This window comes from Delphinus delphis, chromosome 14 (assembly GCF_949987515.2).
Source record: "Delphinus delphis chromosome 14, mDelDel1.2, whole genome shotgun sequence".
Lineage (NCBI taxonomy): Eukaryota > Metazoa > Chordata > Mammalia > Artiodactyla > Delphinidae > Delphinus > Delphinus delphis.
Genome location: NC_082696.1, coordinates 81,556,109 through 81,571,420, shown reverse-complemented (window position 1 = coordinate 81,571,420; position 15,312 = coordinate 81,556,109). Strand labels below are relative to the sequence as shown.

General features: G+C 42.0%; 1 protein-coding gene across 1 annotated transcript in view; it reads left to right on the top strand.

Moving 5' to 3' along the window:
• Positions 1-14,322, top strand: part of COL19A1 (collagen type XIX alpha 1 chain) — a 351,475-nt gene extending 337,153 nt beyond the window's left edge. The window contains exons 48-51 of the mRNA XM_060030452.1: positions 7,652-7,780; positions 12,524-12,601; positions 12,782-12,898; positions 13,892-14,322. Of these exons, the coding sequence (XP_059886435.1) occupies positions 7,652-7,780; positions 12,524-12,601; positions 12,782-12,898; positions 13,892-14,322 (755 nt within the window). The remainder of the gene's footprint in view (positions 1-7,651; positions 7,781-12,523; positions 12,602-12,781; positions 12,899-13,891) is intronic.
• The last annotated feature ends 990 nt before the right edge of the window (positions 14,323-15,312 follow it).

The following is a 15,312-nucleotide window of genomic DNA, read 5'->3' as shown; positions in this document are numbered from 1 at the left end:
AGCCACCGCGGGTCGTCTGCGGGGCTCAGGGGAGTCCTGCTGTCCCGCGTCATCATCCAGACCATAGCAAGGCCCTAGACCAGGCCCCAAAACTCAGGCTCTCCTCATGGAGGTTTCCAACCCCTCTGGGGATTCGCAGGCGACCCCGCTGACACAGCACTCCCACAGATCTCACACTTGGGACTGTCACCCAGGCCACTGAGCCCTCTTTCAACTTCCTGATGCCCTGTCCCAAACCCAGCATGCTGGAAGAAAGATGGTTCTCCACCCATCCCAGGTCCGGGTTTCCGGCAGATACAATGCACAGACATGCACCCAATCTAAAGTTGCGTTAGATTCTTGATTTCATTGGCCAGGAGCTCAAATCCTTGTGCATGCAAGGTGGCCACGCAGAAAGGGGACAGAAGCTGTGTGTCTCAGCTTAGCCCCTTTTTGTTTGATGAGGGCTCTGCAGCCAGATCTGAGAAGCTTCATTCTTGCTATGACACCCACCAGCCTATTATATTTGGGGATTTATATCACCCTGCAGGCAGGATTTACCAACCTGGGCAGGCAAGTGGACAAACGTCTGGCCCTCTGGGTTCTTTTTTTTTTTTTTTTCCCCTTTTGCGGTACGCGGGCCTCTCACTGCTGTGGCCTCTCCCGTTGCGGAGCACAGGCTCCGGACGCGCAGGCTCACAGGCCCAGCCGCTCCGCGGCACATGGGATCTTCCCAGACCAGGGCACGAACCCGTGTCCCCTGCATCGGCAGGCAGACTCTCAACCACTGCGCCACCAGGGAAGCCCCGCTCTGGGTTCTTGAGACAAACTTGGAAGCGACAAGGCCATACCGACGTCTGTGGGAGGACAGGAGGATTGGGGCTGTGTCCCTGAGCAATGCTTCTGCCTCTAGATTGCCAGAGCCAGGAAAGCCCCTCACCTATGTTTTCTCCATTTTCCATACATAGTTTCATCCACATGTGCGTGAACATGTATGAATATGGATAATCCTGTCCTCTTGTTTCCAGGCTGCAACATCTCTACAATGAAGATAGTAATTTATATATGTATTTGTATACACATATTTGTATATGTACAGTCTTCTCCTAGATACACATAATTGGAGACGTAGATAGTTTTTAAAAATAGTTTCCACATCGTAGTCTCTCTCTCTTCCAACCTGCATCTTTCTGTTTGTTTGGGTCTATCATTCAGCTTAGAGGGTTTCCTCAGTGCCAGCCATCCTTGGCCACGTGCTCATACAAGAGCATGGGTTCTAAACAACTGCTGGAAAGTTAGGAGTGAATGGTGGCCTTGCCAACAACGAGCTTTACCATCGGGTAATCTGGATGGTTTTTGGGGGGTTTTGTTTGTTATTTTTTTAATTAAGGGACCCTCAACTTCACTGTCTTGAAGTCTTTCCTTGTATTCTGGTCAGATTCCCCAAAGGAAACACTTGCATCTCCTGCCGGGTTGCCAGCATTTGGGGAGCAAGGTAGGCGGATAGGGCAGTGGTGGCCTCAGCTCCAACAAGGCAATACCCATTTCTTCTCCTTGTTTCCAGTAGGCAAGCCTGAGTCTCAACACAGTCTGGGGTCCCCAGTGCAGAGATGGTCTATTTACACGTTTCAGGTGATAAACCTGCCGCCTTTTGCTGGGATTAGGAAGGGGCAGCTAGGCAGCTGCACAGAGCAGAGAAAGGGATTTCTCAGATCATTTCTTAAACAGGCTTTCATCCAGTCCCCCTTATTTTAGTTCCCCTCCTTTAGCCCCACTTCCAGATGTAACTCCCGAACGTTTTAAGGATTTTGTGATTTAACACAGGCTGTTTCTCAGCTCCTGGTGTAAAGATTTGGTTTTCTTGAGTCTGCTAAGTCATCCACACTCTGCCATCTTGTTCTCAGCTTCCAAAGGTTAATGTCGTCTCCTTTCACATTCTCCCATTCTTGTGGTTTTATGCCTTTAAAAGTACCATTGTTTTGCAGTGATTCAGGAAAGAGTTAAAGCAGATGCATGTGTTCAGTCTACCGTCTCTACTCATAATAACATTTCAAAGCAACAAAGGTGACAAAGAATCGAGCCAGAGTTAAATGTAGCAATAACAACCCTTGGACCATAATGTGCCACGAAATGAATATGAAGCCACCAAAGATGCTGTTGAATTAACAGTTAGAATGAAACCAGAAAATCATTCTCAAGACATGAAAGGAAATTACTCTTCTGATATTTTTGCCCATTAAGAGATAACTGTATCTAATTTTTGCTTCCACATTTAAGAGATGTATGGAAAAAACCCAGAACATTGGAACCAAAAAGTGACTTACAGAACAGATTACCAAGCCTATGAGTAAAAGTTATTTAACCTGAAGGCTAAGAGGTAACAATATTATCAAGTAGATGGCTGATTTCCCAAGGGAAATACTCATTAACTACTCTCTGTTTTCCATAAGGGGGTAACAAAAGGAAATAAGTTGACACTATAACAAGAAAATGGGCAATTAAACATTTGAATGGGCATTAGGAGAAAAAAGTGAATTTCTCTCTTTGAAAGTATTTACAAATTCTGTGAAATAGAAGGGAGAAGTGGGCCAGATGACAAACTTCCTTCTCCGTAGAATGTACTTTATTATCACATTAATGTTAATGTCTGCATGATATTAACAAGCCCATTCTCCAAGGAAGGCCAGCCATTGGTGTCGTTTGTTAGAATGACTGCTGTGGGGTTGCCTCAGCAGATGGCCTGTGTGAGTCTGGTTTACACAAGCTCCTCTCCAAACTCTTCAATTTCCTGCCTCATTACAAAGCACAGCCAAAAACAGTTTAATTGACCAAAGATCCCTGAAAACAGAGGAAATGCAATTAAGAATCCAAGTCTTTACAATTTATTTACCAGCTCAGAAACATATTATTTAAAATTATAGAGCACTGGAGTATGGTTCAGAGGAGGTAATTACCCTGTGCTAAATAACTGTTTTTGAGTGTATCTTAAAGCTAGATAATTTACAGCTAGAAGTAATTATTTAAAAGAACTCTCTGTTTTGCTAAAAATATTTAAAAGCACCCAAAGCAAGTTACTTACAAATTCAATTCCTACATTAAAGAGGAAAACCAGTGCTATGAATATTTGTGTTTAGATATTGAAGATATTCAAAGAGGTATGTTTCAAATTAAGAAAACCTGTACTGAAATATATATATGCAAAGTTTCAAGCTGTGATCACTGAATTTCATATGTTTTTATAAAACACGCAGTTTACGACGTAATATAAAGATATTCTATCTAGATTCAATGTGATGATTTGCAAAACTATATATATTAATTGCAAATTTGTTTTATCTGTTGTTACTGGAAACAAATGTATTAACAGCAACCAAACACGCCCCAGGTGGAAAGTCAGGTAATAAAAAGTTTTACTGGAAAGCCGGTGACTTAATGTCACTCTTACGGATGACTCATCAGACCCTCATTGGTTTTCATCATCATTGTCAATCAATCCACATCAGAGATTCTGGTCCTCTGGGTACTGGCATGTTTCCATTCAGTTTGCTTTGTGATTTCAGAATGTGAGTGTAGGGTGATCACTCTTTTGTTTATTATAGCTAATACTCCACATTTGTTGAGGCTTTTCCCTTAATGATTCTATTTGAAAAGAATTTTGGTTTTATCTCCTAAACAGTGTAGGGACCTACATGTTTTTAAACAAAATTTTTATTGAAAGTCCATTGAAAAATAGGTTTTACTCAGTAGTAATTTGCTCTTTATCAAAAATTTGTAAAACATACACATCCTGTTTAAGCGAAAAGTGTCTTTAAAGTTCAACTAAGTGAATTAAACTGAGCGAAGAGACTGGAGAAAATTGAGGTAATTCTTTACAAGGTCTATATGGTTTGGCCCTTGTTTTTTCTAACTGGCAGCTATAGATTCTAATATGTTACTGTCATTTGGTTCTTAGTTGCAGAATAAACACTAATTTAATCAGTAAAACATTTTTCTAGAAGATTGGTCTGCACCAAACCTATGCTGAATTTTTCACATGGAAGGGTCATTTCTTACTACTTACTAGCTATATCTTTGAAAAATTGTTAGTTTTACAAGTGAAATCATTTGAATTTGCTTTTTAAAGAAAATAGGTGAAAAGAAAAAAAATGTGGTTACTTTTTTTTGTCATGGCAAGGATATGCCTTCCTCCAGTTTTCTATTTTAAATCTAGTTACATATATATTAGATTTCTTAAATATGAGCTATATAAAATATAAACAAAACAAGCAAGTTTAAATACAGAATCCAGTGATACATTGTATTTATCATGGACTTTGGGTGAATTTGCATTAATGACTACCAAAATTATCCATACAGTGGCAAAATATTGAAAAGGCTTTTGAGATGAAATTTAACTGAACAATAGTCTATGTGGGGTTAATAACCAAGAATTCTACAATAATAAGTGTAACCGTGGATTTGCTTATTCAAAAAAGTAATTCTGAGAATAATTATGTAACAGATTTCTAGTCATAAAATAAAGCTTATTGGTAGTTAATCTTTATAGTGCACGGAGCTTATAAAAACATGGATAATAATTCTTATCGAATATTGAAATGATAATCTCTCTCTGCTCTCTCCATGATTTCTTTTTTTTTTTAACATCTTTATTGGAATATAATTGCTCTACAATGGTGTGTTAGTTTCTGCTTTATAACGAAGTGAATCAGCTATATGTATACATATATCCCCATATCCCCTCCCTCTTGCGTCTCCCTCCTACCCTCCCTATCCCACCCCTCTAGGTGGTCACAAAGCACCGAGCTGATCTCCCTGTGCTATGCAGCTGCTTCCCACTAGCTATCTATTCTACATTTGGTAGTATATATATGTCCATGTCACTCTCTCACTTTGTCTCAGCTTACCCTTCCCCTTCCCCCTGTCCTCAAGTCCATTCTCTACATCTGCCTCTTTATTCCTGTCCTGCCCCTAGGTTCTCCAGAACCATTTTTTTTTTCTAGATTCCATATATATGTGTTAGCATACAGTATTTGTTTTTCTCTTTCTGACTTACTTCACTCTGTATGACAGACTCTAGGTCCATCCACCTCACTACAAATAACTCAGTTTTGTTTCTTTTTTGGGTGAGTAATTCTCCATGATTTCTGAACAAGAGCACTTAATGCAGAAAATGTTAAAGGCCCAATGCAAAGCCCTGCTTATAGAGAATGTTTAATTTGGTTAATAATTTGACTCGTTTAGGAATTTTAGGGTGAAACTTTTAATTTATATTTTCATATTTACATTTTTTGGTGTTCATTTTCCAGACCCTTTAAATGTTAGGAGTTATTAATGCACCAGCGTCCTATGATGCAGAGTCACTTTTTTGTTGACCCTAAGCACTGACATTCGATGTACCCTGTAGGACACACTCACGGTCAGACAGCCGAGCTCACCCAAGGTAGCACTCTTACCCAGTCCTGCCTCCCCTCCCTGGACTTTCTCTTTAGGACCCAGAGGAACAGGGTTGGGCTCCAGGCAGCCTGGTGGATGAACAAAGGGCAGATGACAGTGATGTGTCCTTGAGAAGATTTAGGACGTATTCAGGTCATAAAGGTCACATCACTCCACACTGACAAAAGATTTTTAAATGTTCTGGACAGCTTGTCAACTTCCTGTAACGTGTGTTCTTAGTTTCAGCGTTTTCTTGAGGTTCACAGAAATGCACAGAGACTTTGCTGGTTTCGCTCGGTCTGCAGTTGGCATTCCCTGGGCGCATACTCCTCGACAGCAATGCTGCGTTTGTCCCTTGGGCCAAATGAGACATCCTTCCTACTAAAACCTTGGCTGACTGATGGAACTAACTGGAAATCAAACCAAAAACAAAAAGAAAAAAAGAATAATATTGAGGGTGTATAACAGAACATTTTCTCTAAAAATCATAAATTGTTGACAAAGTAAAGGATTAGCCCAGTATAGAAATTAAACAGTGCCATGAAACCATAATGAATAGGAAGCCAGTGACCCATCTTTTCAATAAATAAACTTCTCAATAATGCAGTTTTGTTCAAGGATATAAAGTGTCATATACCATATGAGTTATCTATTGCTGCATAAGAAAATATCTCAAAACTTTAGCGGCTTAAAACAACAGTGTTTATTATCGTGCGTTTTCTGTGGATCAGGGACTTAAAGGGTCACTTACTTGTGTGGTTCTGTCTCGGCGTCTGTCATGAAGTTGCTTTCAGGGTGTCAGCCAGAGCTGACGTCCTCTGAAGGCTCAGCTGGGGCGGGAAGATCCACCTCCGGGCTCACTCACGTGGCTGTTGGCAGGTGGCTTCAGCTCACCCCCGTGTGGGTCTCTTCATGACCTCACGACGCGGCAGCTGGCTTCCCCCAGAATGAGAATCTAAGAGAGAAAGCAGCCAGGAAGCCACGAGGCTTTATGACTTAGTGTCCCCACTTGCCTTTCTTCTATTCATTAGAAGTGAAAGGAAGTTCAGCCCACACTCCAGAATAGGGGGATTAGGCTCCACCTAATTCCATTTGGAAGGGAGTGTCAAAGACCTTGTCCACGTATTTTAAACCACCACACTGCACATTCACAGCACTGCTGGAAAGTGGCTTAAATGTATTATAACAACCAGTTTTTAATATGAACCTGAATTCTCTCCTCAAGTCATTACCAGAGGTTAATTAGGCTCTAGGACAGCGGTCCCCAACCTTTTTGGCACCAGGGACTGGTTTCATGGAAGACAGTTTTTCCACAGACCGGGGACGGGAGTGGTTTGGGGATGATTCAAGCGCATTACATCTATTGTGTACTTTATTTCTATAAGTATTACACTGTAATATATAATGAAATAATTATACAGCTCACCATAATGCAGAATCAGTGGGAGCCCTGAGTTTGTTGTTTCCCTGCAACTATATGGTCCCATCCGGGGGTGATGGAAGACAGTGACCCCCGATGTGTGTTGCTTATGTCCAGTCTACTCCATAAGGTGCAGCTTAATTGTCACTTGCCACTCACTGATAGGGTTTGGATATGAGTCTGCAAGCAGTTGATTTATTAGGGTCTCTGTGCAGTCAAACCTCTCTGCTCATGATGATCTGTATTTGCAGCCGCTCCCCAGCGCTAGCATCAGCGCCTCAGCTCCACCTCAGGTCATCAGGCATTAGATTCTCATAAGGACCATGCAACCTAGATCCCTCGCATGTGCAGTTCACAGTAGGGTTTGTGCTCCTATGAGAATCTAATGCTGCAGCTGATCTGACAGGAGACGGAGCTCAGGCGGTAATGCGAGCCCTGGGGAGCGGCTGCAAATACAGACGAAGCTTCGCCCCGCTTGCCTGCCGCTCACCTCCTGCTGTGTGCCCGGTTCCTAATGGGCCATGGACCCCTGCTCTAGGGTATTGTCTTCTAGATGGGCAACATCTCTGAAGCACTGAAGGTTCTCAGTCCTCTGATCAACACAACTCATCTGCATCCGTATTCAAACAACTTTGTACAATCTGTTCTACTTGAACAATCAAAAAAATCTCTCCACGCTCAGACCAGTTGGTAAATTAGATGTGCTTAAATTGAAAACCAAGTAATTTTTTGTTGAATTTTATGTAAAAATATTTGAAAACTTTTGACATAAAAAGTATTTCCATAACATGCATATTATTTTCCCTTTCATCAATGAAGAGAGGATGGCTGTGTTCCTGTCTCAGCTCAAGCTGCCAGCAGCAATGCTGGCTGCCCAAGCTCATGGGAGGCCTGGTCCACCAGGAAAGGATGGGTTGCCTGGGCCACCAGGAGACCCTGGGCCCCAAGGTACGTCTTTGAGGACAATATTTGTTTACCAACTCTTTAACTCTCAGTATTTATAACATGCTAATCACAGTTAAGGCAAAAATTATATCTATTTATATACATTACAAATATATATTAATATACATTAAAAGTATGTATATTAGATTATATATAATATATATACTTGGTATGTGTTTTATAAATTTATATAAAAATATGTATATATAATGATTTAATATAGGATATCTTGTTAATATTTGATATTCTAGAAATAAATTTTTAATTCATTCCAGTTTAAACCTGACTGATAATTATCTGCTAATCTAAATGTATTTAATAACAATACTTATTATGATAATAACAGCAATAATGTGCTTATTTATCATTATTATCTGCAAATTTCTAGTCATTTATGCGTCGCAGTTAATGTAAGTAGACAACAAGAATCTTAGTATCTTAGTATCTTAAAGAAACTGAGGAAAAAGTCTTAAGACCTGCTACTATGACTAGTGATTTGGGTCCGAAATATATTTTTGAGAAATTTTAGAATCCTTTTTCTTCTGCTAAAAGTTGTGGATGGTAACTTCTGAACTAAAAAAAAAAAAAAAATTCTCATGTTGTTTTTAAATTTTTCAAAGCAAGACTTAAATTGGCAAAAACAAAATTTGCTCCACTGATGATAACTTGATAAGAGACATGATCTTAAATGTAGCTTGGCTAAATTTAGCTGGCAAGAGCATTTCTAGAAGTGTGATTGGCAATCAGCAGAGGGGCCAAGGGGACCCTGGTTTAGAAGATTCACAGCTCTGACAAGGAAGCATTAGATCCAATGCATACGTACTGTGAGAGGAAAGACCAGAGACACTGCTTTTCATGTATTATTATAGAGGAACTCAAGGGCTCTCCTTGGAATAATCAAAAGCTTGTGTAAAGGAGAAAGACAAAGATGCTAATCTGGAAAGATGCATGCACCCCAGTGTTCATAGCAGCACTATTTACAGTAGCCAAGACAGGGAAGCAACCTAAGTGTCCATCAACAGATGAATGGATCAAGGAGAAAAGAGAAAGTTAACACCAATATCACATAGGAATACAGTTCAAAATACTATATATGCGGAGAGTTATTTCCCTTTCACTAGTTCACTTTCCTTCCTACGGCTTCTCTATTTTCTGTAGGAAGGGCCCAGAGGTGATTGCTGTGTCCTCCCTCCCCTGAAAGGGGCACAGCTTTCCCCGGTCATGGGGTTTGTGAGGGTCCTAACTTCCCACTGAGACTGACAAGGCTTCTGGTTTAGCTATAGCACAGTGTAAAACAACGGCAGTGAATCACTCTAGTTTCCCTGAACTGTCTTTTCTACCTAGTTTCTCTTAGGTCACAGAGAGTTTTGGCAGGGAATTGGAAGCAAGTGTAGAAGCAGGTGTAGCCTTGTGTGTGTACCATTGTGTAAAGGGTGGTTAATTACCATCTTCTGCTAGTTGGGTCTGTTGTGAATTCAGAGTGTAGGAGACGGGAAGGAAGACCTTGATAGCCCATCTGAAGATGTTGGATGCCTCAAACCATGTGAAGAACCAGGACTGTTAACACCAATAGGAGAAAGATCTTGGACAGATGCTTCACACAGTGGCCATCTAAGGGGACAAGAGCAATGCATGGTCAGGATAGCAAAGAAAACCCTTCTGGAACTAGAGTCACCTGTCCACACAAACCCCTGTCTCGGGCTCCCTCCCATGCAGGGAAGGCCCACCTGGAAGGCCCATCTGGAAGGCTCTTGGGCAGAGGCCGTGCCAGGTCAGCAGTGTTCGTGCAGCTTTTGGAAACAAGACCTCTGTTCACCACTCATTGGCCTTCACTTCCGCAAAAGATTTCTATGGGTTTTATCTGCTGTGCTGCCGAGGAGACCTTATCTACTGTTTCCACTCCTGATGGGGCTTCGGATCCAGTTCTTTTTTTTGTTTGTTTTGCAATATGCGGGCCTCTCACTGTTGTGGCCTCTCCCGTTGCAGAGCACAGGCTCCGGACGCGCAGACCCAGCGGCCATGGCCCACGGGCCCTGCCGCTCCGCGGCATGTGGGGTCTTCCCGGACCGGGGCACGAACCCACGTCCCCTGCATCGGCAGGCGGACTCTCAACCACTGCGCCACCAGGGAAGCCCTCCAACGTTTTTAAAAAGAATGTTTAGTAAAATTAACAAAACTCTTGTCCCACCAGAGGGTTCTGACAACAGACATATCTTGATTATAACTCAGGTGTCTCCTCAACGTTTGCATATCTCCTTTTCAGGATTTGTTACATGCCAGAAATGCAGCCAAAAAATAAAACTCATGAAATATGGGAGTTTATAATAAGACTTGAAAGTCAGAATGACTCCTTGATCCGTGGGCTGCAGAATGGATGTAGTGTTAGCAGGCATGAAAACAACATGAATCTTGTTGAACATCCTTTCAGCACCTGCTCTTCTTGTAGCGAGAATAGATGCCAATATGATTCTGAGTTGGGTCACCTTGTTTGCACTTTTCCTAAATTCCCCAAAGGGCAATTGTTGATGCCTTTTTTTTAATTCAAAAGCATTTCCAGACAGTTTTCGATTTTAACCATCCTTTGGGTTTCGGATTATTGCCTTCCCACTGTGCTGTGGGAGGAGTGCTTTCCTTGAGGTCCTTTATTCCCAGCCCCCAAGAGTGGGAGTTGCTTTGGGGGGGTTACTAGGAGAAAAGGGATCCAGCCATTCTATCCCACATCAATTTTGGAGGGGTGGTATTGGGAATGATGGTTCTTACTTTTGAACTTCTAAAGTTCAGCTGTTATTGGTTTGTAATGAAAGAAACCACCTGTTATGTATAAGCCAGTGGCCCATAGACTAGTTGACGTGACTGAGATAAATTTGACCCTTCAGATCTGTTAGCAGTAGGGGCCTTAGGAAATGGGAGGCATATGTGTGTCAGTATGGTGACAGGTTCAGTGGCCAATTAGTGGGCCAGAACAAGCAGGCCAGACAATGTGGAAGGCTTGCAGACAGCTTGTAAGGTCCCACATGAAGAGTCATCCTCCCAAATGCCAGTAACACTCTTTTTCTGACCTCATTTTTCCAGCGTGCAGATAAATGCCCTGATTTACAGCTTTAGAAGTAAATCCCTTGTGTTGAAAGGGAAATAAAGTCTAACACCTTAAAAACTCCAGCAAGCACAGTTCTTCAGTGATGAGAAGCTCTAGGTGCTTTGGATTAGGACACTGCTGTTGTTTTATACTTTTTCCTACGTAAGCTACACTGATATCAAACTCTCATCCTGTACCTAGGGGCCAAGAAAACACATGTCTGTTTGCAGATAGACCAGCCTTTTAGTCTTTTCCAAATTTCGAGAGAGGCCTACCCCAAAGGGTGAAAAGCTTAATTCTAGAGAATGGGGACGTTGTTTTTGACCTTTTTAGCGTTCCTACCTGAAGTGTTGTTGTGGAAAAAATATGTATAGCTGATTCCCTTTGTTATAAAGCAGAAACTAACACACCATTGTAAAGCAATTATACTCCAATGAAGATGTTAAAAAATAATAATAATAATAAGACCCTGGACTTCCCCGGTGGCGCAGTGGTAAAGAATCCACCTGCCAGTGCAGGCGACACGGATTTGATCCCTGGTGCAGGAAGATCCCACATGCCGCGGAGCAGCTAAGCCCGTGCGCCACAACTACTGAAGCCCGCGCGCCTAAAGCCCGTGCTCCGCAAGAAGAGAAGCTACCACAGTGAGAAACCCGCGCACCACAACGAAGGGTAGCCCCTGCTCGCCGCAACTAGAGAAAGCAGCATTTTCCACATTTCCTGCGCGCAGCAACGAAGACCCAACACAGCCAAAAATAAATAAATAAGAAATACATAAGACCCTAAGGCTTCTGGGGAGACTTCATAAGGAATGAGCTTGGGACCTTTTTAGGAAAGTTAAGAGTAGAAAGTTCTCATGTGCTTTGTCCACTTCAACATCTTTATCTGTTAAAAGTGGGTCCGTATTTACCTAATGATGTGAGAGATCTGTACAAACGAGTTGTTACATTTGACAGGACACGTGTCAATGTTACCTTATTATACAAATACACAAGTTATTGTTTCTTGTTTTGTGATGCCGTAGGCACTGAACTCCATATGGAATGATATATTTTGCATTATATTGAAATCTGAGAACTGAGGTTAAATACGTAGCTTTAGCACCTACGTTGTTCGCTTGGAATTGCATTCAGTGTCGTTAACCCTCTTGTTAATGGGAAGTTCATGTATCTTCACTTATTTTTCGTTCCTCCTCATTTTTTTAGCCTATGATCTTAAACCCTCACTGAGATGACTTGAGAGCCACCTTAACGAGGTGTCTGTAATAGCAGGAGCTGGGTTGAACTATTAAATATACCTCAGGTGGTAAATGTCATTTTCCTGCAGAAATGTTTAGATATAGATTTGGAAGGGTGCTTTCAAATGACCCTAAGTCCAAACATTTCTCCTTACTGCTCACGTTTGTTAAATGAAGGTCACTTACATAAAAGAAATCCTGGTGATATTTTAAACTTGAATATGTATCTATTTAGTGTTCACTCCACTGTTCTCTCTAGGATCTAGGATTGTATTGAATCTCTGTAACATAGTTTTCAGATATAAATGTGTGAAGATAGTCCACTGGGTGGATTTTCAATATACACCTCAAAATATTTCCTGAACGTATATCAGTCTGTTGCCAGAGAACACGCTTACTTTTTTGTCTCTCTTTTTGTATATCTCCCATTTAGGCTACCGAGGACAGAAGGGAGAAAGAGGGGAACCGGGAATGGGGCTTCCAGGGAGCCCAGGACTTCCCGGGACCTCAGGTAATAGTGATATTATCATCTTCACAACATGAGCAAACCTCCCAAAATAGAAGCCATGCCTGCTCCCCGATGGCCCTTAGGTATCGCTGCAGGTGACACTGAATGACCCACATTGGTTGGAGGGAGGGAGCAAATGCCATATGTTGACCCATGTTCTGATGGGGTCTTTTATTTCATTAGCTCCGGGCCTGCCAGGCTCACCAGGTGCCCCAGGGCCCCAGGGCCCCCCAGGACCCAGTGGAAGGTGTAACCCAGGAGACTGCCTGTATCCCGTCTCTCACGCCCGTCAGCAGACAGGTGGGAAATAACCGTACCTGAGGACGACTTGATTCCCAGCCATCCCTCCTGCTGTTGGAGCTTTCTTAGTACTGTCAGACCCTCATGATTCATGGGTGACTTTTTTTTTGATGTAGGCCAGACATTAAGAGCAAAAATTGGAATCCTATTCCTATAGTAATGGTGAGATCAGTCTTTTTAGAATTTTTCCAAATTCATTCCATGTGTCTTGTTTCACCATTATTATGATTTTTATTCAGAGTTTTCTATGAAATATGCAAGCAAATCATATCATTAGTTCTTCTTCAAGAGGAAATGACATCTTATGATTTAGACTGACGGCGATGTACGTCTTATAATCCCATCGACTTGTATCTGGCCTTTGATTTCTGAATTTTACAGTTTCAGACTTACCTGAAAGTTTTCTTGGTGTTTAAATTTACTAGCATTGCTAAAAATCTCATCACCTTTTTTGATATAGTGCATTGTTCCTGCTGAATATTTTTTGACTACTTTTTATAGCTTAAGAATTCTTATACCATCCTGTATCCATTCTACTTATGCAGAGAAATAGATAGGCAATAAGACCTTCACTTCATAACTTATATTTTGGAAGAAAACCCAGGCGGCCGTTTTATCAGGGAGCCCAAAATCCTACCATAGCCAACTGCTGAAATGATTTTGTCGATTCTGTGTAATGAGCTCCGTTCAAAGCAATCCCACCGGCATGAGTATGTCCTGCATAAGAAGGGAGGCAAGAAGTCAAAGCCCAGCACTGTGGCCCTGCACTGAGTTTCTCATTTGGGAAACAGAAAGCTGTTTTCCCTAGAAGGTATCTGGTAGTGAAGGCACCAAGCTGTCTTCGGTACTCTCGAAGCTTAAAGGGCCTCGCAAGATCTTTGGGCCCCTGTATCCATTATCCTTCTGACCTCATCACTCTCAGAGTTTAAGAACCAGCCATCAGAACAAAGGATGGGACTTGTAGCAACTGGAAAAGAAACCCCCTTGACCTAGAAGATGAATGTGTGGTGTCAGCAGACGCATACTGCCAAGCCCAGAAGCTCTGGTGGAGAAGGATGTTTCTCAGAAGCTGCAGCAAGAGGTGCGGGGCAGAGAAGGAAAGCCACGAGACCCAACATGCAGCCGGCGCTGAGAGCAGAGAGTCCACGCACTGCAGGGAAACAGGCACTGCCCGGACCACGTCCTCTGGCCAGGAACGAGAATGTGCGATTGCCAACCACAGGGCTAAACGCTTCTTCTATTGCCTGGCTCTACATTATTTTGAGAAACTGTTGGTTGAAAACAATGGATTTCCTAGGGCACCGAGCATGAGGATATCGCTGACGTCTAAGTGGTGGGTCCCAGGGATGCCGAGAGCGCCCAGAGCCCTCCCGCTGCAGACATCCCATCCTGAGGCCGTCGGGGCAAGCTGGGGAAAGCTGTGAGCAGGGTCTCGTGGGGAGCGTTGCTACATGAAGGCGGCTTCGTTCAAACGCACCCAGGGTTTGAACTGGGTTTCACTGTAGACGGATGAACTGCTGGTCAGGTACTGTCTACGTGGCTGTGCGTACATGCAACCTTTTCATTATTTCATGTTGACTGATGCTGTATATTTCACTTCCAAGTTTATTTATTTTCTTTTCCAAGGTCATTTTATTTATTTCAAGTGTTGTTAACTTTAAATTGATTTTCTTCTTCACTTTCTTTCCTGTGCAATACCTACAATGGTGCTGTGTTTTAGACTTGACACATCAGAATATACATACACATTTTCTTAGTAAAATGATCATGTATCACTCCGCCCCCAAAAAATGTACAGAGATCTAAAATCTGGTGCTATGTGTATATCTTGAGCTTTTAATTTGTGGAACTTTAATTTGTTGAATTTTCTGAAAGCTTTACAACTCCTCTGCCACTCATAAATTTACTTGAACTTGTCATAAAGCTCAACATTTTATATGCTTTCAAAGATTATTTTTTCAAATTAGTTAATAGTTTGGTTCTCCTTTTGCCTCTTCGCTAATCCGGAAGTATTTATTTTAGCATTTTACTGTTTTCATGAACTTTTTTGCTATTGGTGATCAATGTATTTTTGTTTTCTTTGAGTCGATCCCTTCAGACATAAGAAGACTCGCTTCACTTTCTTGTTTTATAACTTCTGCTTATTTTAATTCCAGAGAATATGTCATGTATCCTTTCCTACAAATGGTATATTTAGGAACCTTTCTTGTTCTAAATTCCATTAAGGCCGGGCTGGTTTATTCCTGCTTCAAGAATCTGGATTTATTCAGCTGGTTTGAGGAGCTGGTGCACATTACAAGGTAGAGCTGTCACAATGACACAGCCTGTTTTTTAACAACCGACACACGTGACTCAATCTACCTGGGGCGTACCCAGGGGAACAGGCTGTGTCACGTGGAGCAAGTCTCTGCTCA